Genomic DNA, 26,156 nt, shown 5'->3' on the forward strand with positions numbered 1-26,156 from the left:
ATTCCCTTCCCTGTGCTTCCTTCCTAGGCCCTGGGGTGGCCAGAGCTGCCCTGACCTGGCCCAGGGCCAGGGCAGCACCAGCAATGTCAGCCTCAAGGTAGGAGAGAATCCAAGTGTGGGGGAGGGGAGCAGAAGCTCTGGGAAGGGCTGGGCTGGCCTTGAGAACCCTGACTTACAAGTCAGGCAACTGGAGTGCTCTTCTCCTTTCTCTGCCAGGGATTCACTGTGTGACCCTGTGCAGATCACTCCCCACCTCTGAAACTCAGTTTCCCCATCTGCAAAATGGAGACAACAGTGCCTCTTAGGGGCTGTTGTGAGAAATAAGGTAACTGATGTAGAACACTCAACATGGGGCCTAGATGCTTAGGAAACAGCTGCTTAATGCTGGGGCCCCTCAGGGAGACATGTAGGGCAGTGCCTCTTCTCGGGACCCCCTTTGCCACACTCCCACCTTTAGCTTGACCTTCTCTTTGGCCCCTTTTCCCCACTTCCTAGCATGGCCCCCAAGGGTGACGCTAGACCAGTGGCTTTAACCTTCTAGCTACAGTTTCTCCATCTGCAGTGGGGACCTGAGCCATGGATTGTACAGAGACAGGATGCCCCCCCACCCCCGGAGGAGCAGAGGGCTTCCTCTGGAGGTGGCTCAAGCAGCCATGTGTCTCTCTATGGTCCTGAATACCATCAATAATTACTAGTGTTTAATTGAGTACTCATTATGTGCCGGGTACTCTGCATGGATTATCTCATAGCATCTTCACAGCACTCCCAGGAAGCAGGTACTGTTATTATCACACCTACTTTACAAATGGGGTGCAAGAGGTATTGCAGCTAGGAAGTAACAGAGCTGAGAGTCAAGCCCAGGCTGACTTGCTCTCAGCCCTCACACTAATCACCCAACCCTCCTGTTTCTTGAGATGTTCAGCCCTTGGGGAATGAGAGGCTGCATCTATTTCATAGATGAATAAATTGGCGCATTTGGGATCAAGGGCCCCTGCTAGGAGGAATCTGACCCCAGACTTGGCTCCTCTGTTGCCAAGAACAAAAACCTTAGTTTTGAGGAGCAGTGTCCATATGCGTCTGGGGGCCTGAGCCCTCTCCCCTCACCGCCACATCTAGACTGTGCCCCTGGGGAAGACAGTAGACAAAGGTCAGTGTCCCAGGAACATGTTTGTGTCCAGGTACCTCCTCCCAGGTGTGTTTGGGAATCTCAGTCTGGGAGGGCACTGGGGAGGTGACTGCAGGCTCTCTGGAAGCCTGGGGTGGGCAGAGGCCATGGGCACTTGTGGCAGGCATACCTACACAGCCCCTAATCCCCAGGGCAGCTGGTGCCAAAGGGCCAGAGGCCAGTGGACTCCTGGGAAATAAGCAGTTGGCCTGAGAGTCAGGAGCCCTCACTGTATGACTTTAGTCACATCAGTGTCCTCTCTGGGCCTCACTTTCCTCATATGTAGAATGTGAAGGGGTGAGTTAAATGCTGAAGGGCCTTTCCAGAGATCTGCCTCCTTGCCCAGCTCTTGTGGCCCTGGAAGCCTCTCCTTATGGCAACTCTGCTTGTTGTCAGAGCTCGGCTCAGCTCCTCCTGTGCCAAGGTGGGCACCCAGGAGTGTTGAGGGTACCCAGAGGGCAGGGGGAGATGCTGTCACCAGGTCCCTGCTTCTGCTTTCCCTCAGGCTCAAGTCCAGAGCCTCTCAGAATGGGACATTCGGGCAGGGAGCTGTGGTTCCTGGCTTTGGAAGCGACGACACAGCTCAGGGGGGCCTGCTGAACCTCTGGGACGCCTACAGAGGCCAGCTGTGGGCAGCGCCTCTGACCTGGCCAGGTATGCCTCCATGGGGCCAGAGAGCCTCGCCCTGGCGGTGACTTCAGCAGAGCCTGCTGCAGCCAAGTGCCCCTCATGCTTGGTGCCAGCTCCTGGACATTTGGAACAGAGATCTCCAGCCTGCGCCTGCCTGCAACCCCTGTACACAGCCCCGAAGTTTCCTCTGAGGCCTAAGCCACTCAGCAACCTGGGAGACATGCTGCCCCGCCCAGCATCCTCCCCTAGGGCAGAGGGGGCAAAGGGCGAGACTGCCAGTCCAGGGCCAGCCCTGTCAGAGCCAGCCCAGTCCTTACATGAGCGTCCCTGTGCCAGAAAGACCCGCTACCACATCACTGTCACCCTGCGGGGGCGGGGGCAAGCACCTGGGGAGGAGAGTGAGGAGCCCAAACCGGCCCAACCAGCTCCCCACCCCTGCGGCCCTGAGGAATCCAAGGGCTGGCAGGAGCCTCCGCAGGGGCTCCGCCCCATCACAAGGTGCCTGACTGACCCGCCCCAGGAGCCCCGGCTCAGAGCCCCATATCTACATCAGAGGAGCGCGGCCCAGCGGCAGGAGCTCCAGGCTGGCTGGCCGCCTGGGTCCCCTCACAAACGGTGAGTAGACTTCAGCCTCCATGTAGGGTAACATGGGGAGGGGAAACTGGCCTGGCTGCCCTCTCTGGGGTCTCTATCTTGTCTCTGAGCTTCTGCAACTAACAGCCCATTCATTCAGCTCCCTGAGCTTGAGCTGACTGCCATCCCCTCCCCTTCCCAACTCTGCCCTCCTTCCCCTCCCCTCATCCACAGGCTACCTCCTGGGACCCACTGCTGCTCTCCTCCTCTGTCCACCTGAGGAGGGGATATCCTGTCATGGAAGGAATGAGAGAGGGGTCACCTTATCCTTAGCAACACCTACCACTGCCTGGGCCTCTTCAGGAGACCACATTACCAGCCTGAGAAAAGGCACTCAGTCAAAGTGCTAGATGTCCTGGGGCAAGTTGCTTAACCTCTCTGGGCCTTGAGTTGTCAAGTAGATTTGGTAGCATGAGATGAGGAAGGAAGAGGTGCTTACAGGAAAACACTTTGAACTCCAGAGAGTTGGGCTGTGGAAACAGCAGGGATGCTTATTAATAACGCCTCAGTTGCAGTAATAATCACCCCACCTGGCTTTGTGTTGGCGGCCACGGTGCTAAGGTTCTCAAGCCTCAGTTTTTGTTTGTGTTGAGATGACTCTCCCAAATCTGGCTGGTGGGCTCAGAGGTGGAAGAATGGGTCCCCTAAAACTCACTGAAGAGGAGGTGAACATGGGACCTCTCTAGAACCACCAGGAGGGGTATTGGGCCTCCAACAGGGCTCTGAGGATTTCCTTCTGATGATGGTGGTGACTGTCATTTATGGTTTGTTTTCTAAGCATAATTCTACTTAACCCTCACTATCCCACCCCAATTACAATAGGGAAACTAAGGCTCAGACAGGTTTCAGCACTTGCTCAAAGTCAACTAGAAACTGAAGGGGCCAGAATTTGAAGCTGAGTGCTTGTGTTCTAATTCCTTCTCTACGATGCCTCTCATGGATGCCCGTGGGCCCCGTGCAGACAGTGGAGGGATGAGTGTGGCTGCTGTGCAGACTCGAGGGCTTTCTGCGACCTGTGAGTGGAGGCGGATTTGGCAGCACTGTGCTAGCAGAGGCAGCAGCAGGGATGCCCAGGCCTCTGGGCAGGAGTCAGAGTAATGATCTTGCAAGGAAGAGAGAGACGTGGGACCCAGGCTGGCTCAGACACGCTTCAGGGTGTGTGTGTGCTCCAGCTTGGGGAGGACTGCAGAGAGAGGGAGGGTGGGTGGAGGAGGCAGGCCCTGGAGAGGGTCAAGGAAGGAGCAGTAGGTTTAGCTGGGGGACTCGGGCTCCATCTGCCACTCCCAGGCTATTTTGGGCACAGGTGGATAATGACAGACGCAAGGAGGCTAGTGCTCACTTAAAGAGGGAAGAAGCAAAACTTCAGGGATGACATCCTTCTAGGTCTCCTTTCTGGGGGTGGGTTCTCTGGGCCAGGATTGGCAAATACGAGGCAGGACATAGTTGGGGCTGCAAGTGGGAATATATGAGCTGTGTATGCATCTAAGTGTGTACACCTGTCCAAGTGAAGGTAAATTTCAAGGGGAGGTAGGCTAGGGGCTGTGAATTGACCATGTGTATATCATGAATGTGTGCATGTGTCATTGTGTCTGTGTGTTTCTGTGTGTGTGACATGTGTGTCTACTGTGTCTATCTCTGATTCTGTGTTTGTGTGTCTGATTGTGTAGGTCTGGTAAGTGTCTGTATATGTTTTTGTGCCTTTGTGACTCTGTGTGCCTGTGCCATGTGTCTGTGTGTGCCTGTGTGTGACGCAGCATGTGCTGTGGGCCTGTGGACTGGTTTGGCCTAGTTTGGGGGTGACTCACAAGTAAGCAGAGAGAATCCAGGACTTGTTGGGTTAGACAAGGCTCTTTCCCAGACTCTCCCCCATCCCCTCCTCAGCCTCTCCCTTTCCCACACACCTGGTCTGGAGGTCACAGGTTATCCTGCCGACAAATCCACCTCTGGTCCAGGGCCCTGGAGAAGAGAGGGCTCTGGGAATAGGCATTTCTGCTGGCCTAGGAGAACCATCCTGGGTCATTGGGGTGTGTCTTCAGAGGAAGAACAAAACAGAGGAGCTATAGGCAGGCAGATTCCTGCATAGTTTGAAGAACATTCTAGCAGTCATGACTCTCCAGGGATGGGTCAGCTGTCAAATTGTGACCTCCCTGTCCCTAGAGGTATGCTAGCAGCAGAGAATGACCACATGTTTGTGAAATGACTACCGGGGGTGTTGTCCAGGGGCTGGGTTGAGAGAGGCATTGAATTCTGATTGTTGAGAGGTGACTGATAATATCTGATCTGATCACCGAAGGCTTCCTTTGAAGCTGCTCTCCTGTTGCTTTGTCATAATCTATGGGGTCTTCCAAATATGGTTCCTGTTTTTATGCCTAATTCTTTGACCCCTGGACTGCTTGGATACCAACTTCAAGAGAAAATTGGCTTTAAATGAACCTTACCAGGGCCTAGGGCATCACTTAACACAGTTAGCACTGAATGAATGAATGAATGAGCAAACAAGTGAATGAATGAATAAATGACTTAGAACCCAGGCTTTGCCCCTTACTGTCAGTACCATCAGGGACAGGGAATTTTAGTGAATGGTAGTTGTTAATGTTTGTCAGAAATGAAGTTGATACGTGGGGGAATCAGCCAGGGCGAAGCTCCATGAGGGAGTAGTCCTAGCAAGGAGGACAGGGGCTCTGTTGGAAGAAAGGGGGCTCCTTAGTGAGGACAGGAGAGAGGGTTGGGCCTCAGTAAAGGGCTACAATCCAGGGCCTCAAATGTCTTATTGTGTCACTGTCAGGAATTTTGGCCTGAGGAAAGGACTGGGCATCCATCTCAGCCCCTCACCTCCCCTATACACAAGGCTTTTCTGGGGCCACTCAGATCCTGTCCCAGGCCAGGCCACATGCTCTCATAGCCACCAGTGGTCCCGGAATCAGGTCAGGCTTCCCTGGGCCTCAGCCCCATTCATCTCTGCCCTTATAAAACCTGAGTCACTACTGGGGCCACAAGACAGGGTCAAAGTTCTGGGTTCCACCAGCTTCTCAGGAGGACAGGAAATAGAAGGGGAGGGAAGTTGGGGGCATGGGTCCATTTCTGGCCTTAACTTCCCTTATAATGATCTGAGGGCTGCATCAAGGAGAGGTGGAACAGATCTGAAGACAGGTTGACCCCTCCGGCCCTTGAGAACTGAAAATAGGATTGCCCTGCTCAGTATAGCCTGGAAGTCGGAGTTGGGGCTGCATGGCCCCTCCAGGACTGCTGTGGCCTCCTTTAGAAGTAAATCTTCAAACCACAGAGTCTCAGTTTACCAGATGCATTAGGGAATTTGATTTGGTGGTTAAGCCCTTAGGGTTGAGTTCTACTCTTGCCTCTGCTACTGTGTGACTCTGAGCAAATTTCACAACCTCTCTGAGCCTTTTTCCCCCTCATCTGCAAAATGGGAATGTTTGTTTATAATTTACTAATAATTTATTCTCTTTTTTTAACTTGAAGTATAGTTGATTTACAATATTGTGTTAGTTTTAGGTATACAGCAAAGTGATTTAGTTACATATATATATTTTTTTCAGATTATTTTCCATTATAGATTATTACAAGATTTTGAATATAGTTCCCTTGCTGTATAGTTAATCCTTGTTTATCTATTTTTTTCTCTCTATATTTTTATTGAAGTGTAGTCAGTTTACAATGTTGTATCCATTTCTGGTGTACAGCACAATGCTTCAGTCATACGTGAACATACATATATTTGTTTTCATATTCTTTTTCGCCATAGGTTACTACAAGATATTGAATATGGTTCCCTGCGCTATGCATTATGAACTTGTTATTTATCTATTTTATATATATTAGTATCTGTAAATCCTGAACTCCCAATTTGTCCCTTCCCATCCCCTTCCCCTCTGATAACCATAAGTTCATTTTCTATGTCTGTGAGTCTGTTTCTGTTTTGTAAATAATTTCATTTGTCTTTTGTTTGTTTTAGATTTCACATATAAGTGATATCACATGGTATTTTTCTTTCTTTTTCTGGCTTACTTCACTTAGAATGATGATCTCCAGGTCCATCCATGTTGCTGCAAATGGCATTATTTTATTCTTTTTTATGGCTGAGTTCTATTTTATATATAGTAGTTTGTATCATTAATTCCATACCCCCAGTTTATCCGTCCTCTCCCCTTTCCCCTTTGATAACCATAAGTTTGTTTTCTATGTCTGTGAGTCTGTTTCTATTTTGTAAATGAGTTCATTTGTATTATTTTTTAGATTCCACATGTAAGTGATATCATAATATTTGTCTTTCTCTGTCTGACTTACTTCACTAAGTATAATATTCCCTAGGTCCATCCATATTGCTGCAGATGTCAATATTTCCATTCTTTTTTATGGCTGAGTAATATTCCTCTCTGTCTCTCTCTCTCTCTCTCTCTCTCTCTCTCTCTGTCTCTCTGTCTCTCTCTCTCTCTCTCTGTCCATGTATATATCTTCTTAAGCCAATTTTCTGTTGATGGACACTTGGGTTGTTCCCATGTCTTGGCTATTGTAAATAGTGCTGCTGTGAACATTAGGGTGCATGTATCTTTTTGAATTAGAGTTTTCATCTTTTCCTGGTATAAACCCAGGAGTGGGATTGCTGGATCATATGGTAGCTCTATTTTTAGTTTTTTAAGGAAATTCCATACTGTTTTCCATAGTGAATAATTTATGAGGCATCAAATGCATGGGATTCTCTTGAAGATTCAATAGGACAATGAACAAAAAGCAGTTAGCAAGATGTCTGGCACAGAGTTAGCCCTCAGTAAATGGCTGGTGTTGTTGATGTTACTATTATTAAAACAGAGATTCATGGGAGAGTTTCTAGGGAACTTAAAGTTCCTCTTAGGCAGTTGTTATTAGTATCCCCTATTTGGTAAAGGAGGTAATGGAGACCTAGAGAGATCAAGGAAGGGTCAGAAAAGAAGTAAGTCCCAGGCCCCACCCCTCAAGGAGTAGAGGTGAGATGTACTTTGCCCAAGAGGATCACAGGAATAGCTGGGTGTGCTCGGAGCCTTGGCCTCAGGGGCACAGGGGAAGATGCCTGAACATGGATTCAGATGTGAATTCAAACCCTGACTTCGCAACTTAGCAGCTGCATCATCCTGGACCAGTCATCCGTCTTCTCTGACCCTCAGCTTCTTCATCTGTACAATGGGGGAAATAATCCTAGAGGAGAAAACTGAGGGAAAATACATTCAAGTCCAAAGTGCTGCACCCTGTGGTGCTTCATTCAGACCCACAGGTGTGCACTGAGGCTCCAACACAAGTTATCACCACATGCTCATGCTAGGACCCATATGTGCACACCTCATGTTTGGTCACAATTCTCCGAGGTGACAGTGGGAAGCTTATGAGCCAGCGTTTTAATTTATAAAGTGAGTTTTCATTCTTTCCCTCTTACTGGGTCCTGACAATAACCCTGTGAAGCACATACTCTTGTTATTCCAGTTCTGGGGGCCCTGAAGCTTGACGGGGAGAAGTGGCTGCCCAAGGTCATCCTGCTAGTGAGTGACAGGGCTGGGGGAACCCAGCTTTTCTTGAGCCCAAAGCTATCTTTCCTTCCTGTCCCTTATAATGGTCAGAAGCAGGGTCAGAGCAATGCTTGCCTAGTTCTCAGCTTTCCAGTTCTCTAATTTTGGGCTCCTGGAGGACTAACCCCAGGGTTCCTTAGGCAGAGTCACAGCCCATCCACAGAATAGTGGGCCAGACACATATGACTTCCTGCTGTCTCCCTCCTTTCTCCTTCCAGGCTTAGGCTTCAACTTCACCCCTTAAAGGACCCTGGCATAGGAGATCACCTGAAAATGGGGAGAGGGGTGGGAGGGCTGAGAGGATCATGCCCATTTTACAGATGAGGAAACAAAGACCCAAAAGGTCAAATGACTTGCAGGAGGTTACCCAGCCTGACTTTGTCAGGGGTAGTTGGTCTATACTGCAGAGAGCCACCCTCACCACCTCCTGACCCTGTCTCTCTTCTTCCTGGCACCACCTACAGTGAGCTGGACCACAGTGGGCCAAGGACACCTCAGGACAGGTTGCCGGGGCCCAACATGGAGGAGGCAAGTGGGCCCCTGGCTCGGGACAAGGCCCGAGTGGTGAGTGCCACACTGACATGGCGGCAGCGGCCCCCTGCCCAGGAAGAGATCAAACACCGTTTTCACAAGGTGTCCCTGGTATCAGGGGCCCAGTTGGAAGCCCCCCAGGAGAAGATGTTTGAGTATAGCCACCGTCGAGAGGAAGTCAATGGCTTTGCTGTACAGGAAGAAGAGACTATGAGTCACCAGGGCCCCGGGGATGGGGCTGGCTCCAGGAGCTTCCAGAGCCATGGACCCATCTTTTCCAAGAAGTATACACTACCCATCAAGGAGAAAAGGCCAGTGGGAAGGCCCAAGGGGGCTGTGGACCAGGGTGATGGCAGCCCTCAGGACCCCAGGACTGAGCCGCCAAGCCCGGGAGCCGTAGCCAGGACTGAGTTTTTGGTGCCAGTACATGGGCCCCGTGAGCCAAGCCCCTACCCAGGTGTGAGTCTCAACAGTGGGAGCCCCCGGAGCCTCGAGGAACGGCGAGTGATGCGCACTGTGCGGACCACCATGGTGGTGGGAGGGCACGTGGACCGACGGGTGACCAGCTCTGTGACCAATGCTGTGGGGCCAACATTCTCAGGCGAGGCCCTGCCAAGGGGCCGCAATGCTGTCCGCACGATACGGGCAATGGTGGTGAGCCCCCGCGCTGAGGGCTCACCCAGCCGCAGTCAGGCCCTGGAGCTGCTAACCAGCCTTGTGCCTGCTGAGCGTAGCCCACTTGCCAGCCGGCTTCCCAGACCCACAGCTGTTGTGCCAAGGAGCCCAGATCTGGGCAGCACAGAGGGTGCAGCCCTGGGGCAGCTGCCTGAGACAGGGGCAGCAGAGCCAAAGGACAGATCTTCCCAGGCCCCTGCAGGCATCCCAGAGGGTGCTCACCCACCTCAGAACCAGGATGTCCTTGCAGCCCGCCCAGACCAAGACCAGGACAGAGCCCAGAATGCCAGGGTCCATGAGGTCCCGAGGGTGCAGAGTGCCTCTAGCCCCACCCAGCTCCCTCTCCAGACCTCTCAGGACCACGCACCAGTACCCTCTTCTCCTGGACTCCAGACCCCAAATCCCTCCCTGGGCCTAGTTCACCTGCCAGAGAAGCCTGAGGTACCTGTTCATGCTAGGGCCCAGCTTAGTCTTGAGCCCAGGGAACCCCAGGCCCTGCCCTCTGTAAAAAGGGAGGGGCTTCCAGATCCCCCTGCTGCCACCATCCTGCCCATGGTGAAGACTGAGGTGGTTACAGTCCCTGGACAATCTCTTGCTCCATCCTCTGTAAGAAGGAAGGCTGTCACCAGCCAAGGAGGTCTTTCTGCTCCATCCTCCCCAAGGAATAAGGTTGTTCAGGACTCTGAAAATGTCCCTATCTTCTCCCTTTCCCCCAAGAAAGAGGTAGTACAGGGTCCGAGTGCTCTTGCTGCCTCATCCTCCAAACCAACCAAGGTTGTCCAGGGCCCAGAAGGCAGCCCTAGCACCCAAAAAGAGGTTGTCCAGGGTTCTGAAGGCAGCCCTGCCCCTCCCCTCACCAAGGAAGAGGTTGTCCAGGGCCCCGGTGCTTCTGCTGCCCCATCTTCTGCCCAGAAAGTGGTTGCCCAGGGCCCTGCTGTTCTCCCTGTTGCCTTCTCAGTGGGCAAGGTGTCTCCCAGCCCAGGAGGCCCCCGGGCCCCAGCACCGATGAGAGCAGAGGCCAGCCCAGAGTCCCAGCTTGTCCCTGACTCCACCAAGGGCAAGACGCTCCTGGAGCCATCAAGGGAGGAGGAGGAAGTGGCCCTGACTGCAGACCTGGAGATTTTCCTGGATACCCTACGGAGCATGGAGCCCCCTGAGATCCTCCGCACTCATCGGCTGCCTCGAGCCCCCCGCTCCTCCTACCTGGCCATGTATGCCACACTGCCGGCCATCGAGGAGGACCAGCCTGGGCCATGGGTGCTGGGACCCAGCCCCCAGGAGATGCCCACACTGGAAGAAAAAGAGGATGAGAAGGGAGAAGAGGAGGAAGAACTGGAGAACCCCTACCTGAGTGATGATGAAAAGCTCCAGCGCAGGCAGGAGAAAGCCGGGCCCAGCACTTCCCACTCTGCCCGGCCCCCCCAGGTCTCTTGCTCTCCTCTGGAGATGATGAAGAGGCACGTGGCAGGTGCCAAGGGCCCCCTCCCAGAACTGGGGCCAGAGTGGCAAGCAGGCAGCAGGCCCACTTCCCGTCTTGGAGGCAGCCTTCTCTTTGGGGGTCTGCTGCCTGCCCCCAAGGATACCCCCACCTTGGAACCATTGGGTGCAAAACTATCTACTCTGCCACCTCATGGGGCACCAGGGCTCAGGAAGGTGGCAAGACAGCTGCCTCTGCTCTACAGCGAAAGGCCACCTCCAGAGAAGTCCGTGCGTGCCCAGCCCCCGGAGGGGTGGGTGAGTGAGGCCTTGGGTGGGCAAGGGAGGGGGCCTGGTCTCACCTGCACCAGGGTTTGGATGGTATAAGGATCTTGGCACTGGGAAGCAGTCTCCAGGGGCCAGAGGCTTGGGTCTGAGGTCTAGTTCAGTGTGATCATGTTTATCTGGGCCACAGTCTTCTTATCCAAAGAGCAGGAGATTCGGATTCCAAAGGGCTTGGTGGTCTGGTATCTTGGAAGCTGGGGAAGGGGAGTGATAGACACCCAGCTCCTGGGATAGGGTAATGAAGCCCCTGGGGGTTGGGAACAAGTGTAGCATCCCCTGTGGGCCACCTCTTTGAGGGTGGAGGCCAATAGGGAGGATGTGGGATCCCTGGAATGGCCAGTTGTGGGAGGCAGTAAAGAAGCAACCCCATAAGACTTATCACTGTCCTTCATTCCAGAGCCCAGCATTGAAGACCCAGGGCAAGCTGAACACCAGGCCTGGAAAGGTAGGGGGTAGAGGGCAAGTGGGTGGGGCAGCAGGAGGCGGGGGCCTGGGGCTAGGGCCTGAGGACCCCTTCCATGCCTTCTCCAGATGATCCTCTTCTCAGAGCCTGGCTGCCAAGGCAGCAGCAGGGATGTTTGGGAAGACACTGCTGATGCTTCTGGTTGGGCCTGCGTGGCCTCCATACGGGTGGTCCGAGGCTGGTGAGTGTGGAGTTCCCTGCGGGGTTCTTGCGTGTGAACCTGGGGAATGTGAGGGCAGTGAGAAGTGTCCAGGCCAACCTGGCAGAAACCTCCTCAGCTACCCAGAGACCCTGCCTTGGGGTACATCCTCTCCCCACCCAGTGACCCTGGGTCTCTGTGCCCACAGCTGGGTGCTGTATGAAGAGCCGGAGTTCCAGGGCCGGAAGCTGGTCCTCCCTGAAGGAGATGTGGAACTTGGAGCCCCAGGGCCAGCATGGAGTACCCAAGGCATTGGCTCCCTGAGAAGGGTAGTCAGAGTGAGTAGTTGTGGGTAGGGACCAGATGTGCCCCATCTACCCTAAGCCCTGGGCCCTGAGGAGGGAGATGGCCTCAGGTACCTAGAGTTGGAATTTCTGGGAAAGATCATATGGGGTCGGAGCCTGAAGGGGGTTTACTGTGGACTCACCTATAGATTCCTGACCTTGAAGCCAACGGGAGAAGAAAGGGGTTCTGGGGGTGCTCAGATTGGCTTGGGGAGGCAGGGGCCAGACAAAGGCCAAGCCTCAGTTTGAGAAAGCAGCCTGGGGAAGTTTGAGCTAGTGCTGGAGAAGGATTCGGTTAGAGCAACAGAAATGTGTGGGGAGTGGCTGTGGGAGCTCACCCCCGACCCAGGGCCCAGGCTTTCAGGCCCACAGCCAGACCCCAGGTGCCACGGATGTGTGTTGATTCATTTGCTCACAGATGCTCATTAATGTCTGCTGTGTGCCAGGCACTGTGCCAGGCAAAGAGCAGGTGGGGGAGACCTGCTCTTTGCCCCACAGGATTCACGGTCAATACAGTATGAGGGCTGGATCTGAAGCAGGAAAGCCATATAACCAGATTAGAGATTTATAAACGTCCCGCTGGTTGCCAGGAGGAGAAAAGATGAGGTGGGGATCCTGGAGGCAGGAAGACCAGAAAGGGCTGTGATTTCCAGCCGAGGGGCACCCCTGAACTCTGAGGGAGGGGTACATGGTTTGAAAAGACATTGTCCATACTATAATTTCATATCTGTAAAGTGGGGGAAAATAACATTGTTTTCATAACACAAATTTACAAACTACTAAGATTAAGCTTGAAAAAGCCACTTTGGCCACTAGAGAGACCCAGAAGAGCAAGCATAAGTCTAAAAGCAGGGCCTAGCAGACGTTTTTGGTTTTTTGTTTTGTTTTGTTTTTTTCTGTTTTTAATGGAAGGACAAATTACTTCGAGTTCAGAGCTGTTGCAATCCTCCTGGTAAGAGAGGACGAGTCTTAACTAGGTCAGTGGCCCAGCCACGCAAAGGAGAGGACAAGAGTTTTCAAAGCCTCCCCAGAAACACACAAATGTTTGTGGACAATTTACTGTGAGCTTCTCACAATAAATTCATCTTCATGTGGGAGGTAATGAGGTACAAGAGAAAAACAAGGACTTTGAAGTCAGATGGACCTGGGTTCATTTGATTCATTCAGCCTAGTGTGTTCCAGGCATGTGGGAGGTGCTGGGTTGCAACAGTGAACAAAAACTACACTGCTCTGTTCTTGGCCCTGCTACTTGCAGGCTGTGTGCCCTCAGGCAGGCTGCTTAACTTCGCTGAGCCTCACTTTCCTAGCCTGTGAATGGCGTAATAACTCCCATTGGGAGGACCAAATGAAAAGGGGTAGGACATGCCTTAGCACATGCCTTGCACTTAGTAGATGCTTCATAATCATTTGATGAAGGAGTTTGTAAATGAAAATGATCCTGGGGATCACCCAGAATGCAGAGAGGAACTGCTGGTTCCTGGGATGAGTTGCAGGTGGAAGCCAGTCTGGACAGGGGCAGGAACTATAAACAAAGGAAGGGTCAAAGTTAGACCTCAGGAAGTGGTTGTCCATCATGCCCGTCCAGCCAGCAGCCTGAAAATCAGGCTCCCAGAGCCAAGGCAAAGAGCAAGGCACTTGGCAGGCTCCTGCTGGGAACTTTGGTCTCAGGTCCCCAAGGGCCAGCACCAGACCAGCAAGGTTTTAGTCTCAGGCTTGTCTGGCCAACCTTGCAGAGAACACCCCAGTCAGCTTTCTGGCTTCTGAGGAGATGGCCACAGAGCTTTCCCAGAAGCCCCCGGGAGCCCCAGCTAGGCAGACTTAGGGAGGCAGATGTGGTCGGGGGTAGCTGCTGCACGGTGTTGTTTTACACTTCATTTTTCCACCCTTCTTCTGCAGGACTACATTACCCCAGAAATCAGTCTGTACTCTGAGGAGGGCCTCAAGGGGCAGCGAGTGAAGCTTACTGAGGCCTTGGAAGACCCCCAGCACCTGGAGAGGCCCCTGCAGGTGGCATCTGCCACTGTCTCTGCAGGACTGTGAGTCTGGGCTGTTCTGGAAACCCTTCACTAAACATTTACCGTGCTGGGTGCTACGGACACACAGGTGACAGGGCATAGTTCCTGCCCTCAAAATGTTCTAAGTCTACTGGTGGGGCCAGGCAAGCAAGCAGACAGTAGCAATCCAGAGTTCCAGGATGGAGGAGTATGGGGCTTCAGGAGCAAAGAACAGCACCAAAGCAGCCTGAGATCAGAGAAGCCTTCCTGGAGGAGGAGACCCCTCAGCTGGGGTGAGTTAGCCCCAGAAGAATCTAAGCTCCATGAGGGCTGGGACTTTGTACATTTTGTTCACTACTGTATCCCAGATGCCTGAAGCAGGGCCTTGTTAGTTGAATGAATGAGGAAGAGTATACTAGCAGAGGGAACAGCACCTGTAAAGGCCCAGAGACAAGAGATCTAAGCTTTGAAAGTTCAGTATGACCAGAGAAAGCAGCAAGTGGGGAGATGCGAGGCCCAGGAGGAAGGCAGGGGGACAGAGCAAAAAGGCCTCTTTGTGCAGCTGGGCTAATTGTGAGGCTAATGGGGAACTACCCAGGTATGGGTGCTAGAACTCTCCAGCTGCTGTGTGAAATTAGAGTGTGCCAGGTCAAAGGAAGGGAGATGAGTGGCTGCTGCAGGAGATTATGGGGGCCTGAAATGTCCCCCAGGGTCCCCTTGAGGCGGACCTCTCCTTCAAAACCTCCTCCCTTCTAAACCTTCCACCCCATCCATCATCTGTGTTCCTGGGAGTCTGGGGTGCAGCTGCCTCTCTGCCTCTCCCCAGGTGGCTTCTATACCCCAAACCCTTCTTTGAAAACACTCCCTGCATCCTGGAGCCTGGAGAGTACCCCACCTCAGAGGCATGGGGTGCATCAGACCCCAGTGTGGGCTCCCTGAAGCCCATGAGATTGGTAAGCAGCAGGTGGTCCCAAGTAGCCTTATCCTGTAGTCTGGGGAAAGAGGCAGGGCCTGGGAGCTCCTACTGGGAATGGGATTGGAGAAGAGGGAGGATTAGTCCAAGGGGATGGGGGAGAGGGAGGACATGGGTTGGCCATTTTTAGGAGTCTCTGGAACAAGTAACCCCTAGGTCACCAGCCCCATCTGCCTTCCCCCACCTCTGGGCTGGTGTCTCAGCTCCATATCCTCTGCAGGGCTGCCCGAGTGTGGAGAAGCCAGGGGAGCCCAAGGTAAGAGTCTGGGCTTTAGGGTCAAAGAGGGCCTTTGGGTGGCTGGGTAGGGAGTGTGTGCGTGTGTGGTTATCATGGTCTGGACTAGAAGTTGGGAGAGGAAGGTGCTGCAGACCAGAGGCTTGGTCACGGTCAGGGAGACCGTGAAAACGGATGGGCTCACTAGGAACTGACTTTTGATATGTAAGGATCAGGTCAGAGGTTGGGGAAGAGACAGGACTTGGGTAAGGGCATGGGGCTCAGTGAGGAAGTGGGAGGGCTTAGCTCTGGGCTGATGCTAGGTAGAGTTATTCTGGGTTGTCTGGATATGCCTGGGTCCAGATCCCACCAACCTTAAACCACCCCCTCCCCCACCTCGCCCCCCAGGCTGTGGTGTATGAGGCCCCAGACTTTCAAGGCCAGAGTTGGGAAGTGAGCCGAGACATCTATAACCTTCAGCAGCCAGAGGACAGCCAGAGCCCCCACTTGGCCTCAGTGGGGTCCCTGCGAGTTCTTGGGGGCTGGTGAGACTCAGGACCCTTCCTTCTACCCCATTCTCCCCACTGGCCTCTATCCTCGGGGGTGGGAAGTGACCTGGGCTGCCTTGGGGGTGGGGGCAGCTATCTTACACATCTATGGGCTTCCTGCGACTGAGTCGTCTGCCTCCCCCTTCCCCCAGCTGGGTGGGCTACGAGAAGGAAGGTTTCCGGGGCCACCAGTATCTGCTGGAGGAGGGGGAATACGCTGATTGGTCACACTGGGGAGGCTATAACGAGGCGCTGACCTCCCTGCGGGTCATCCGGACGGTAAGCAAGAGAATTGGGATATCTCCTCTCTGGCCACAGCCATACTTCCCCCGGTACAATTTGTTGAGGGAAGAATTTGTGCCCCCTCTCCCTGTTCTCCAGAGCACCTGAAGTGTTCCCTGAGGTCTAGCCTCTCTCCTTCCTGCTCCCCTTCCCCAGGCCACATTGATCACCTCACCCGAAACAAAGTCCCCTGGTGGGATGCGTCCTTGGGGCCTGGGCACTCCCAGGGGTTTCCGTCGGTGGGCAGGAGAAACCTGACTGTCCCTGGGGCCCAGGACTTCGGGGACCCGGCCTTGGTGCTGTTTGAGGCCATGGACTTCGAGGGGCACGGCGTGGAGGTGAGCGAGGCATTGCGGGACGTGGAGCTGGCCGGACATGCACCCCGCACGCAGGCCATCCATGTGCTCAGCGGCGTGTGAGTGACGGAGGCTCCCGGAGTGGGACAGGCCAGGGGCGGTCCCAGCAGAGGTGCCGGCTCCGCCGAGCTGACCCGCTCCCCGCTCTTCCTGCAGGTGGGTGGCCTATCAGGAGGTGGGCTTCTCGGGGGAGCAGTACGTGCTGGAGAAGGGGGTGTACCGTAACTGTGACGACTGGGGCGCGGGCAACAGCGCCCTCGCCTCTCTGCAGCCGGTCCTGCAGGTGCGTGCCCGCTGCGGGGGCGGAGCCTCTTGGGGCGGGGGCGGGGCTTGGGATGCGCCCTCCGCGGAAGGACCTGGAAGGACCAGGCTCGGAGCTCTGGGGGCGGGTTCTCTGGCAAGGGACACCGCTAATGCAGACCCGGTCAGTTCGGGAGCTGGGAAAGAGTCGGAAATTTTGAAATCAGAGGAACAGGCTAGGGGCTGGTACCCTCCTTAAGCCTCGAAACTTTGGTCCTTCCCTTCAGGTCGGAGAGCACAATCTGCACTTTGTCTCAAAGGTAAAGAAGCTGTTGGGGTCCTTTGTTTCTTCTTCCCTCATTTCAACTCTCTCTCCCTCTTCCCCATTCTATCTCACTCCGTCTCCCTCCTTCACTCTCATCTCTTCCCGTCTCTGCCGCCAGATTCAACTTTTTTCTGGCCCCGACTTTCTGGGCGACCATATCTCCTTCGAGGATGACCAGACATCTCTGCCCTCCTCTTTCCAGCCCCAGTCTTGCCGTGTCCTCGGCGGCAGGTAAGGACCTGAGGGAGGGGAGATGAGGTGCACCTGCCCTGAAGCGCTTAACTCAGCTTGGAAGTCGGGTCTATAGGAAGAAGGTCTTTCTTTCAAATGATTTCTTTCATTTAATTTCCTTGAGATTAGCTATTCTGTCTCAAATCATTCAATCTTAAAGCAAAATAAAATTTTAATGGAAAACGTAAAACTTCTAGACAGTATAGTATAAAGAACCTCAATCTTGTTCCATCTATTCCTTTTCCCCTTTTTATTTTTAAAGTGGGCTATTTTAAGTCCCCGACCCAAAATAAAATTTCACAGGTAAATACTTAAATGTGCGTCTCTAATAAGAAAGGACCCCACCCCCCACATAGCCACAAGTTATTACCACATCAAATCAAATTATCAGTAATTTACTATTACCTAATACCCAGTCCATGTTCACATTCCTCCCATTGTCTCAAAAAATGCCTTTATGAAATTGGTTTGTTTTTCTCAGGATCCAGACAAGGTCCACACATTGCATTGGATCTATTTGATCTCTAAGGTATAACAGTCCCCTCCCCTTCATTTTGTTTTACGCCATTTATTCGTTTGAAGAAGCTCAATAATTTGCCCTGTAAGTTTCCCATTTTCTGTATTTGACTGATTGCTTCCTGGCGTTGTTTCTAACTTGTTCCTCTGTGTCCCATATTTCCTGTAAATTGGTATTTAGCTCTAGAGGCTTGATGAGATTCAGGGTGTTTTGTTTTGTTGGCAGGAAGACTTCATAGGCGGTGCATGTACTTCTCACTGCATCACATCAGGAGCTACATGTCTGGTTGTTCCATTTTAATGATAATAAGATCTATACATTATAAGATTCCTCATTTACCTTTCACCTAATGATTTTTAGCATCCATTGATGATAATTGCCTAGATATATTATTTCTTTAGAGGTTACAAAATTATGATTTACTAATTTTTGTTATTCCTTCTACATGTATTAGCTGGAAAACTTCTATAAAGAACTTTCCCTTTTCAACTATTTGTTTACCTAAAATGCTTCATACAAAAAAGGAAGTTTGACCTTTTCCCAAGAATCAGTGTTTGCCCCTTTCTCGTCAATTTTCAGAATAATTTCTGAATTAATGCCCTAGCAACCTCCAAAGCTGACCAATGAAGATTTTTTAAAGTATTGTTATAACTCATGGGTTTTTAAGTATTTGAAATGCTCCATTCCATGGGAGTCAGTGCTCTTTTGTGTACTCAAATTGTTTTATCTTTGGCAAATGGGAGCCCCTCCAAGTTGCCTCCTGGGTACTTTTGATATGACCCCAATAGCTTTTTAAAAACTTCCTTGTTTTTCTGGTACAATAAGATGCTTCAGGATCATTTAGTACATCTTTTTTGCCTCAAATCTGGAATCAGCCATTTCCAAAAGAACCCTGGTTGCTTTTGATGGGTAATGCTATTTAGAGGCTGAAATCCGCATGCTAGGTGTTTCAAAATTATAATGCTATTATTACTACTAACAGTAAAAACTACTGAATGCTGTTTGAGCTTTCTGTTGTTCTTTTTGTCCTCAGAACATTCACCTACATCCCATTAGGTATGTATAGTTCAAAATATTGGGTTTTTAAGACATTTGAAATAATACTTTTTTCTGTGTGGTTATGCCACCAACCTGATACATAGTAGGTTCATTTGTTTATTTCAGTTTTTAGGAATACTTCTCATTTATATTTATTTCTGTTTTTTAATTGCATAAAATGTTTACAGGGTTTCTTTCTTTGTCAACTTGGGCTACCATAACAAAATACCATACATTGGGTGGCTTAAACAACAGGAATTTATCTTCCCACAGATCTGTAGGTTGGGAAGTCCAAGATCAAGGTGTCGGTTGATTCAGTTCCCTGATGAGGGCTCTCTTCCTGGTTGGCAGATGGCTGCCTTCTTGGTGTGTCCTCACATGGCTGAGAGAGAGCTCCTATCTCTTCTTACAAAGACACTAATCCCATCATGGGGACTCTACCCTTATGACCTCATCTAAACCTAATTACCTTGGAAAGGCCATCACATTGGAGGTTAGGGCTTCAACATATGAATTTCGGGGAAACACAACATTCAGTCCATAACAGTTCCAAAGTCAAGACTTAAAAAAATAAGTTTTCATCTCTGTTCCTGCTACCTTTCCTCCTCCCTCCCTTATAGGTAATTTTTTTTTTAGTGTTTAGTTTATTCATCCATTGTTTCTTTTTGAAGATATAAGCACATATACACTCATAAATTTACATATAACTATAGAAACCAAATATATTTTGTTTTCTTCCTCCATTTTCTTACACAAAAAGAAGCATACAACAACCTGGTAAATATACTTAAAGAGCACTGAATTGTATACTTTAAAGGAGTCAATTTTATGGTATGCAAATTATATCTCAATTTTTTTAAAAGGAAGCATACTGTAAACATTGTATGCACCTTGGTTTTTTTGTTTGTTTGTTTGTTTTTACTTAACAGTTTGGAGACCTCTTTATAGCCCTTTAAGAGCTCTTCCTCATTCTTTTTGACTGCTGTGCTATATTCCAGACTGTTAGTCTCTTCAACCAATCCCCTATTGCTGGACATTTGGCTGCTCTCAGTCTGATACTGTAAACAGTGCTGTAATAAATGGCCTTGTATATGTGTCATTTCATGTTTTTTAAAGGTGTCCTTGGGATAGATACTGAGAAATGGGATTGCTGAGTAATTGTGCATGGAGTTTTGCTTGATGTTGCCAGATTTCCCCCTGTAGGGCAGTATGATTTTATTCAGTCCTTTCTTAAGTCTGACCTTAGTCTCTGCTGCTGCAGTGCCTGTTCATCCTTGGCCTCCCCTGGACAGGGGGAACCCCCCATCAAGTCTGCATCCACTCTGCTATATCTCAGGGGCACCCGGGCAGGCTGAGGACAGCGTGGGCTCAAACACCTACTCATATCCTCCACTCTTCCCTTCCCCAGCTGGATCCTGTTTGATGAGAAGAACTTTGAGGGTGAACAGCACATTCTCTCCGAGGGCGAGTTCCCCACTCTCACAGCCATGGGCTGCCTGGCCTCCACAGTTCTGGGCTCTCTCCGGAGGGTGCCCCTGGTGAGTAACCCCGTCCAGTTCCAGGCACCCTCTGAGGCAGTGGTCTTTTTCAGAACCATCCCAGGTCCCCTTGACCCCAGGGCTTCAAAGCCAGTTGAACCTACTGGAGATCTATTGAGTCCTGGCTGATATAGGTCCTGGGGACCCTGAAATAAATCAGAGACAGCTTTGCCTTCAAGGAACCCATGGTCACATGGACAGAAAGATGACAGTGTAGAGTGGTGTGTCCTGACACCCAGGTGGGACGGGGCCAGGAAGGGCTAGCACTCAGGGGTGGGCTGGGGGCAGGGGCGAACCCCTGAAGTGGTGGTTCTGGGCAGGGAGGAATGAAACAGAAAGATGGCCCTGCTGCGTGGTCGGTGGAGGGGGAACAGGTGGACGGGGGAAGGCAGTGGGGCTGCTGCTACAGTCATCTGTAACAAATGATGATGTCCTAGACCAGGAAGACTGGGAGAGAAGTGACATGGGCTGAATTAAGGAGCTGGAGTCTGTGGGACTTGGTGACTGACGGGGTGGCCAGTGGGGGCAGCCAGTGGGGGGGCAGCACATTTACTGTACTTTGCTCCAGGCAGTGTTTAAAAGGCTTCCCATGGACTCAGGCATTTCATCCTCACCACAACCCTATGAGCTATGTTACTTATTATGGTCTCCCTTTTTCCAAAGTGAAAACCGAGGCACAGAGAGGTCATGCGACTTGCTCCAGGTCACACAGCTGGCAATAGACACAGCCAGGTTCTCCCAAGGCAGCCCAGCTCCAGAGTCCAAGCTCTTTACAACTACACGCTGGGCTCTGAAGACAGACCTGGTTCTGAAGCCCAGCTTTAGGGGCCTGAGCAAGTGGGTTACCGTCTCCTGCCTCAGTTTCCCTCTACGTGGGGATAACAACAGCATCTACTGTAGAGGGTTGTTGAGAAGTTCCAATGAGATCAGGTAGAGCACTTAGCACAGAACCTAACATGTAGTAAGCCCTGAGTAAACGAGAACAGCTCTAATGATCAGTATAATTCTTAGCACTTTCTTAGAAGTGCCATTTACTGCGGGGAAGAGGTTTGAGGGGCAGTGGGCTCTGTCTGGCACATGCTGCATCTGAGAATCCTGGAGAGCACCCAGTGGGCAGTGTCCGGGAGTCAGGGGCCCTGTGGGGTGGAGCTCAGGAGGGAAAAGGGCCTGAAATACTGGGAGTGAGGGGTCTGGAACTGGGGGGCTGAGTCTGGGGCTCTCATGGCCTTCCCCCTTGTCCGTGCCCCTGGGCCCACAGCACTTTTCAGAGCCGTCCATTCTCCTGTACGGACTGGAGTGCTTCGAGGGGAAGGAGATTGAGCTCAGCAGGGAGGTGCGGAGCCTGCAAGCCGAGGGCTTCAACAACCACGTGCTGTCTGTGCGGATCAAGGGGGGCGTGTAAGTGTGTCCTGCGGGCGCGGGGGCTGCCAGTGAGTGAGGGGGTTTTCCAGGTCTTCCCTCCCACTTCTACTCTACTCCCCTCCAAGCCAGGTGGGAGGGGGGAGAAGTGCAGGCTGAGAAACGTCACTGGCACTCAGGGCTTGGACCCCAGCCTGGGGGCCTTTCCAGGACCCTACTCTGCCCTGCAAACCTCAGGTCTACTTCCCAGCCCTTCCCTCCACCCCTCCCAGAACAGAAAGATAAACCCTAGGCAGAGGAGTCCCAGCATGAGAGAAGAGGAGGTGGAGAACATTCTGATGGTTGTGCCTCCTCCTCTACCTGTTTGTCTGTCTGTCTGTCTGTCTGTCTTCCTTTCTGTGTCTCTGGCTCTTGCTGGGCCCAGCTGGGTGCTGTGTGAGCACAGTGATTTCCGGGGCCGCCAGTGGCTGGTGGGCAGCTGTGAGATCACCAACTGGCTGACGTACAGTGGGACCCAGAGGGTGGGCTCCCTCTACCCCATCAAGCAGGTGGGTAGCGTGTTAAGTGCATCTGGGCTGGCCTGTCTGGCTGTGTGTCTGGCTGTGTGTTTCCCATGTTTCCCAAACTGAGCATTTGTGTACTTTTGTGACAATTTTTTGTCACACCGTCATTCCTCTTGAACTATTATCTCCTTAAAATTTTCCTCTAAATCAACTCACTTTTTTTTTTACTTTATCCTTAGCCTAAGGAATAATATCCATAAAATCATGGGGTTTGATGTGTATGTATGATTTTTCCTTAATAGACATTGTGATAAATACATTACCATTCAAATTTTTTAATTTTAATTTTATTTATTTTTTAATGGAAGTACTGAGGATTGAACCCAAGACCTCATGCATGCTGAGCATACACTCTACCACTGAGTTATTCCCTCCACTCATTACCGTTCAATTTTAACAATAAGTTTATCCACTGAAAATTATCTCATGTACCACCAACCAGTAGTAAGCACATCTCACTTTGGGAAATACTGTGTCTATATCTGTGTTTCCGTGTATCTATGAGCACAGGTCTGGACGTGTGTCTCATTTGTGTGCATGTGCATTTATGTGGAGGCGTGGCCGTGTGTGTGTGTGTGTGTCCCTTCGGAGGGCATTTTTGTGTCTGTGTATCCATGTGTCCTCTGGAGGTGACCTCTGGGGGTATGTGTGTCACCCCCTGTACTTCTGTGAGAGTGTGTTTGTGACTGCATGTGCCTGTACTTGTGACACTGTTGAGAGTGTGTGTCTTTGTGTGAGGATATTTGTGTGGTCCCTATTTCAGTCTCCTACAACATCATTGCTAGAAAAAATCTTGGGGATTATCTCCAACCCTCGCATTTTACAGATGGGGAAATAAAGGCTCAGAGAAGTGGACAAGGATTTGCTCTGCAATCTTGGGCAAGTACTTTACCTCCATGGCCCTTGGTTTCCTCATCTTTAAAATGGGGATAATATGTATGACAGAGTTGTTTTGAGGAATGAAGATCATAATGTATGTAAAGCCCTTAGACCAGTGCTTGGGGGTTAAGCACTCAACAAACATCAGCTGTGATTATTATGATTGCTATTATTACTGTCACCACCATCCAAGACCCCCAGGTGGTTTGTGGCAGAGCCAGGTCTGATACCTGACAGCCCAATGTCTGCCCTTCCGTAGTGCCTTAGCAGCGTGGGTGGTGCATACGTTTCTCTCTATAAGTGTGTGTGTGCACATCTGTATTCTTGCACATCTGTATTCCTGCAATCCAAACTTTTAGCAAACATAAGTGCCTGGCATTGAGTCAGCTAGGGGAACAGAGAGTTTGAGTTTGCACGGCTGCGTGTATCCATGTGTCTGTGTCTGTTGTGAACTCCTGTACAACCATGTGGACCTTGGGTGTATCTGCCAGTGTGTGGGCGTCTCTATAGATGTGGAACGGTGTGGGTGTGCACTACGTATGTGCCCTTGTATATGTGTGAGAAAGAAGGGGTGACTTAGAAGCCGGGTCGAGGAAAGTTTGGGGCAGGAGGGAGGGCTTGGGAGCTTGGGATACTGGAGGGCCCTGAGTTGAGAGTGTTGGGGACCCGAGTGGGAACATCCCTATCCAGAGACCCCTGACTCTCAGCTCCCCCTGTCACCAGCGCCGGGCTTATTTCCGCCTCTGGAATGAGGCGCTGGGGGGATTCTTGGCAGTGCCAGACCACGTGGAAGACATGAAGGCAGGCCGTGTGGTGGTCTCTGAGCCCCGGGCCGGAGGCAGCTGCATCTGGTACCACGAGGACGGGCTGCTGAAGAACCAGGTACTGGCTTAGGGGCTGGGACAGGGACACCAGGGCCCCAGACACTCACAAGGCCACTTTTCAGAGTCCCAGTCCAGTCAGGAACAGGACTCTGCCTTGGACCAGAGAGACAGATACAGATACGCCAGGACCCTGGAAAGATGCAGAATGCAGGCTGTGTACCCCCTGGGCAATTCGGGCTCTTCTCTGGTCTCTGTCTCCTCTCTGCAAAGCAAGAGTGTTGAACCAAATGCTTCTAAGGGACGCCCAGCTCTGATATCCTGTGACAGACGTGAATCCTCTCAATCATGATAGATTCACTCCACAAACACTTCCTGAGCACCTGCTCTGTGTCAGGACCTGTTCTAGGTGCTAGGAATATAGCAGTGAAAAAACAACTCTTGCCCTCCTAAAGCTTGCAACCTAGTGGGGAGAGAAAGAAACAGCTTAAATGAGTAAAATATGTTAGTACCTTAGATGATGAAAAGTGTAATAGAGGAAAAAATAAAGAAAGGAAAATAGGGAGTATCAGTAGCTCTTACAAGGGGAGCCCTTCCTGAGGTGGCATTTGAAGGAGGCACCTGTGCAAATGTCTTCACGTGAATGCCTCATGTAATCCCTAGAGGGCACTATGGGGCAGGTTCTATTATACTTCCCATTTTCTAGGTAAGGAAATCAGAGCACAGAGAAGTAACTGGCTGAAAGCCACACAGCCAGTAAGTGTGTAGAGGCTTGTCTGCTGCTAAAGCCTGTACTTCAAGAATCAGTCACAGAGGGCTTCCTGGAGGAGCTAATATTTTTCCAGCTCTTTTATGGTTTCTCACATTGAACCCTCACAACAACCAGTACTTGAAGATTCCTATCCCTGAGAAAACCAAAGCCCAGAAGAATTAAGAGATTTGCTCAGAGTCATAGTCCATAAGAGCCAGGAGTCAAAGCTGGGTGTGTCAAGGGTGTCTTGGGTTTGGTTGAGTCCCGGTGGGGAGGGACTGTGCCTGACAACTTCCTGGGGCCTCAGGTGGCCCCCACCATGAGCCTGCAGGTGATTGGGCCCCCCAGCACAGGCTCCAAGGTGGTGTTATGGGCTGAGAGTCGCCTGCCCCGCCAGACATGGAGCATTGATGACTCAGGCCACATCTGCAGCCAAATGTTCGAAGGCCGGATCCTAGATGTGAAAGGTAAGTTGGGCATATGTATGGGAGAAGGCACTTTGATGGGCTGAGGGCAGTGGAGTCTCCAGCTCTCTCTAACCATCTCCCCATCTCTTACCCCCTCCCCCAGGTGGCCGAGGCTACGATCGGGACCACGCAGTGCTGTGGGAGCTGGCCAAGGACAGGGCATCCCAAATCTGGGCTGTCCATGTGCTTTGAACGTCCCCTACCCCCTCAGCCCTGGAGGCTTTCCCTGGGATGAAATGTTTTTACAGTTTTTTGTTGTAATATAAACTGTTTTCTAATATGTTCCCAGGTATCCTCATCTCTGAGCACCTTGATATTTGGGGGTGGTATGAGGGTTTGTGCACTTGCCTTCTTCCCTCCTATGCTCAGGTGGTCTTTCCTCCCAGCTCGTTCTGGGGCCCTGATGTAATGCCTCCTTCCACCACCAGAGGGAGCCCTGGGACCAGACTAACTGCTGAGTGTGGTCTTGCACACTGTCCTCCAAAATGATGTGTTCTAAGCGCCTGGTCTGAGCCAGGTCTGGAAGTGATCTGCAGGGCACAAACATGAACCAAGCCCCTTGGTCCCCACCCTCAGGCAACTCACAGTCCAGTGGAGGTTTCTGACAGGTGGGGTGGTACCCTCAGTGAGAGGGTAAGAACAGAAGTGGAGGGGTGCACAGGGGAGGAACCTAAACCATTTAGGGGTGCAAGGCAGGCTGCTCAGAGGAGGGGACCCTCAGCTGAGATGTGGAGGATGAGAAGGAGTCAGCCAGGCTAGAGGGTGGCAGAGGGATGCAGACAAGTCCAGGGGTGGAAACTTGGACATTCAGGGTGATGGGGGCACAGTGAGCCAGGTTGGGGAAGTGAGTGGGAGCCAAACCCCAAAGAATCTTCCCACCAGGGCTCCTCTCAATTTCCCCCAACTCTGGTCTCAAGGCCTGAAGATTTGGCTTCAAAGAAGACAGGACAGGGGCTCTTGGTCCCTAACCCAGCTCAGAGAGGGCAGGACATAGTCCCTCAGTCTAGCAGACACTTGACCCCTTGGTCAAGGTCCTCCAGTAAGAGACAGAGATGGTCAAGGCCCTTGAGGCTTCTCCAGGGTTCCCTTCCCACTCTGCAGCTCCCAATTACACCACCCCAAATCCAGGATGGGCAGGAGTGGTAGAGCAGCTGTTTGTCCTTC

The 26,156-nt window shown here is 51.5% G+C and overlaps 1 protein-coding gene across 1 annotated transcript; it reads left to right on the plus strand.

Moving 5' to 3' along the window:
* The first annotated feature begins 1,670 nt into the window (after nucleotides 1-1,670).
* On the plus strand, nucleotides 1,671-25,276 carry CRYBG2 (crystallin beta-gamma domain containing 2). Its single transcript, XM_010993732.3, has 20 exons — nucleotides 1,671-2,410; nucleotides 8,448-10,923; nucleotides 11,348-11,395; nucleotides 11,482-11,594; nucleotides 11,761-11,890; nucleotides 13,793-13,932; nucleotides 14,717-14,843; nucleotides 15,084-15,119; nucleotides 15,486-15,622; nucleotides 15,778-15,904; nucleotides 16,183-16,322; nucleotides 16,420-16,546; nucleotides 16,791-16,823; nucleotides 16,947-17,059; nucleotides 20,023-20,152; nucleotides 21,411-21,550; nucleotides 21,936-22,059; nucleotides 23,677-23,835; nucleotides 24,833-24,992; nucleotides 25,096-25,276. Exons 1-20 carry the CDS (start codon nucleotides 1,830-1,832, stop codon nucleotides 25,182-25,184), a joined length of 5,130 nt encoding a protein of 1,709 aa, XP_010992034.3. The 5' UTR covers nucleotides 1,671-1,829; the 3' UTR covers nucleotides 25,185-25,276.
* Nucleotides 25,277-26,156: the final 880 nt, after the last annotated feature.

The sequence above is a fragment of the Camelus dromedarius genome, chromosome 14 (genome assembly GCF_036321535.1).
Source record: "Camelus dromedarius isolate mCamDro1 chromosome 14, mCamDro1.pat, whole genome shotgun sequence".
NCBI classification, from domain to species: Eukaryota; Metazoa; Chordata; class Mammalia; order Artiodactyla; family Camelidae; genus Camelus; species Camelus dromedarius.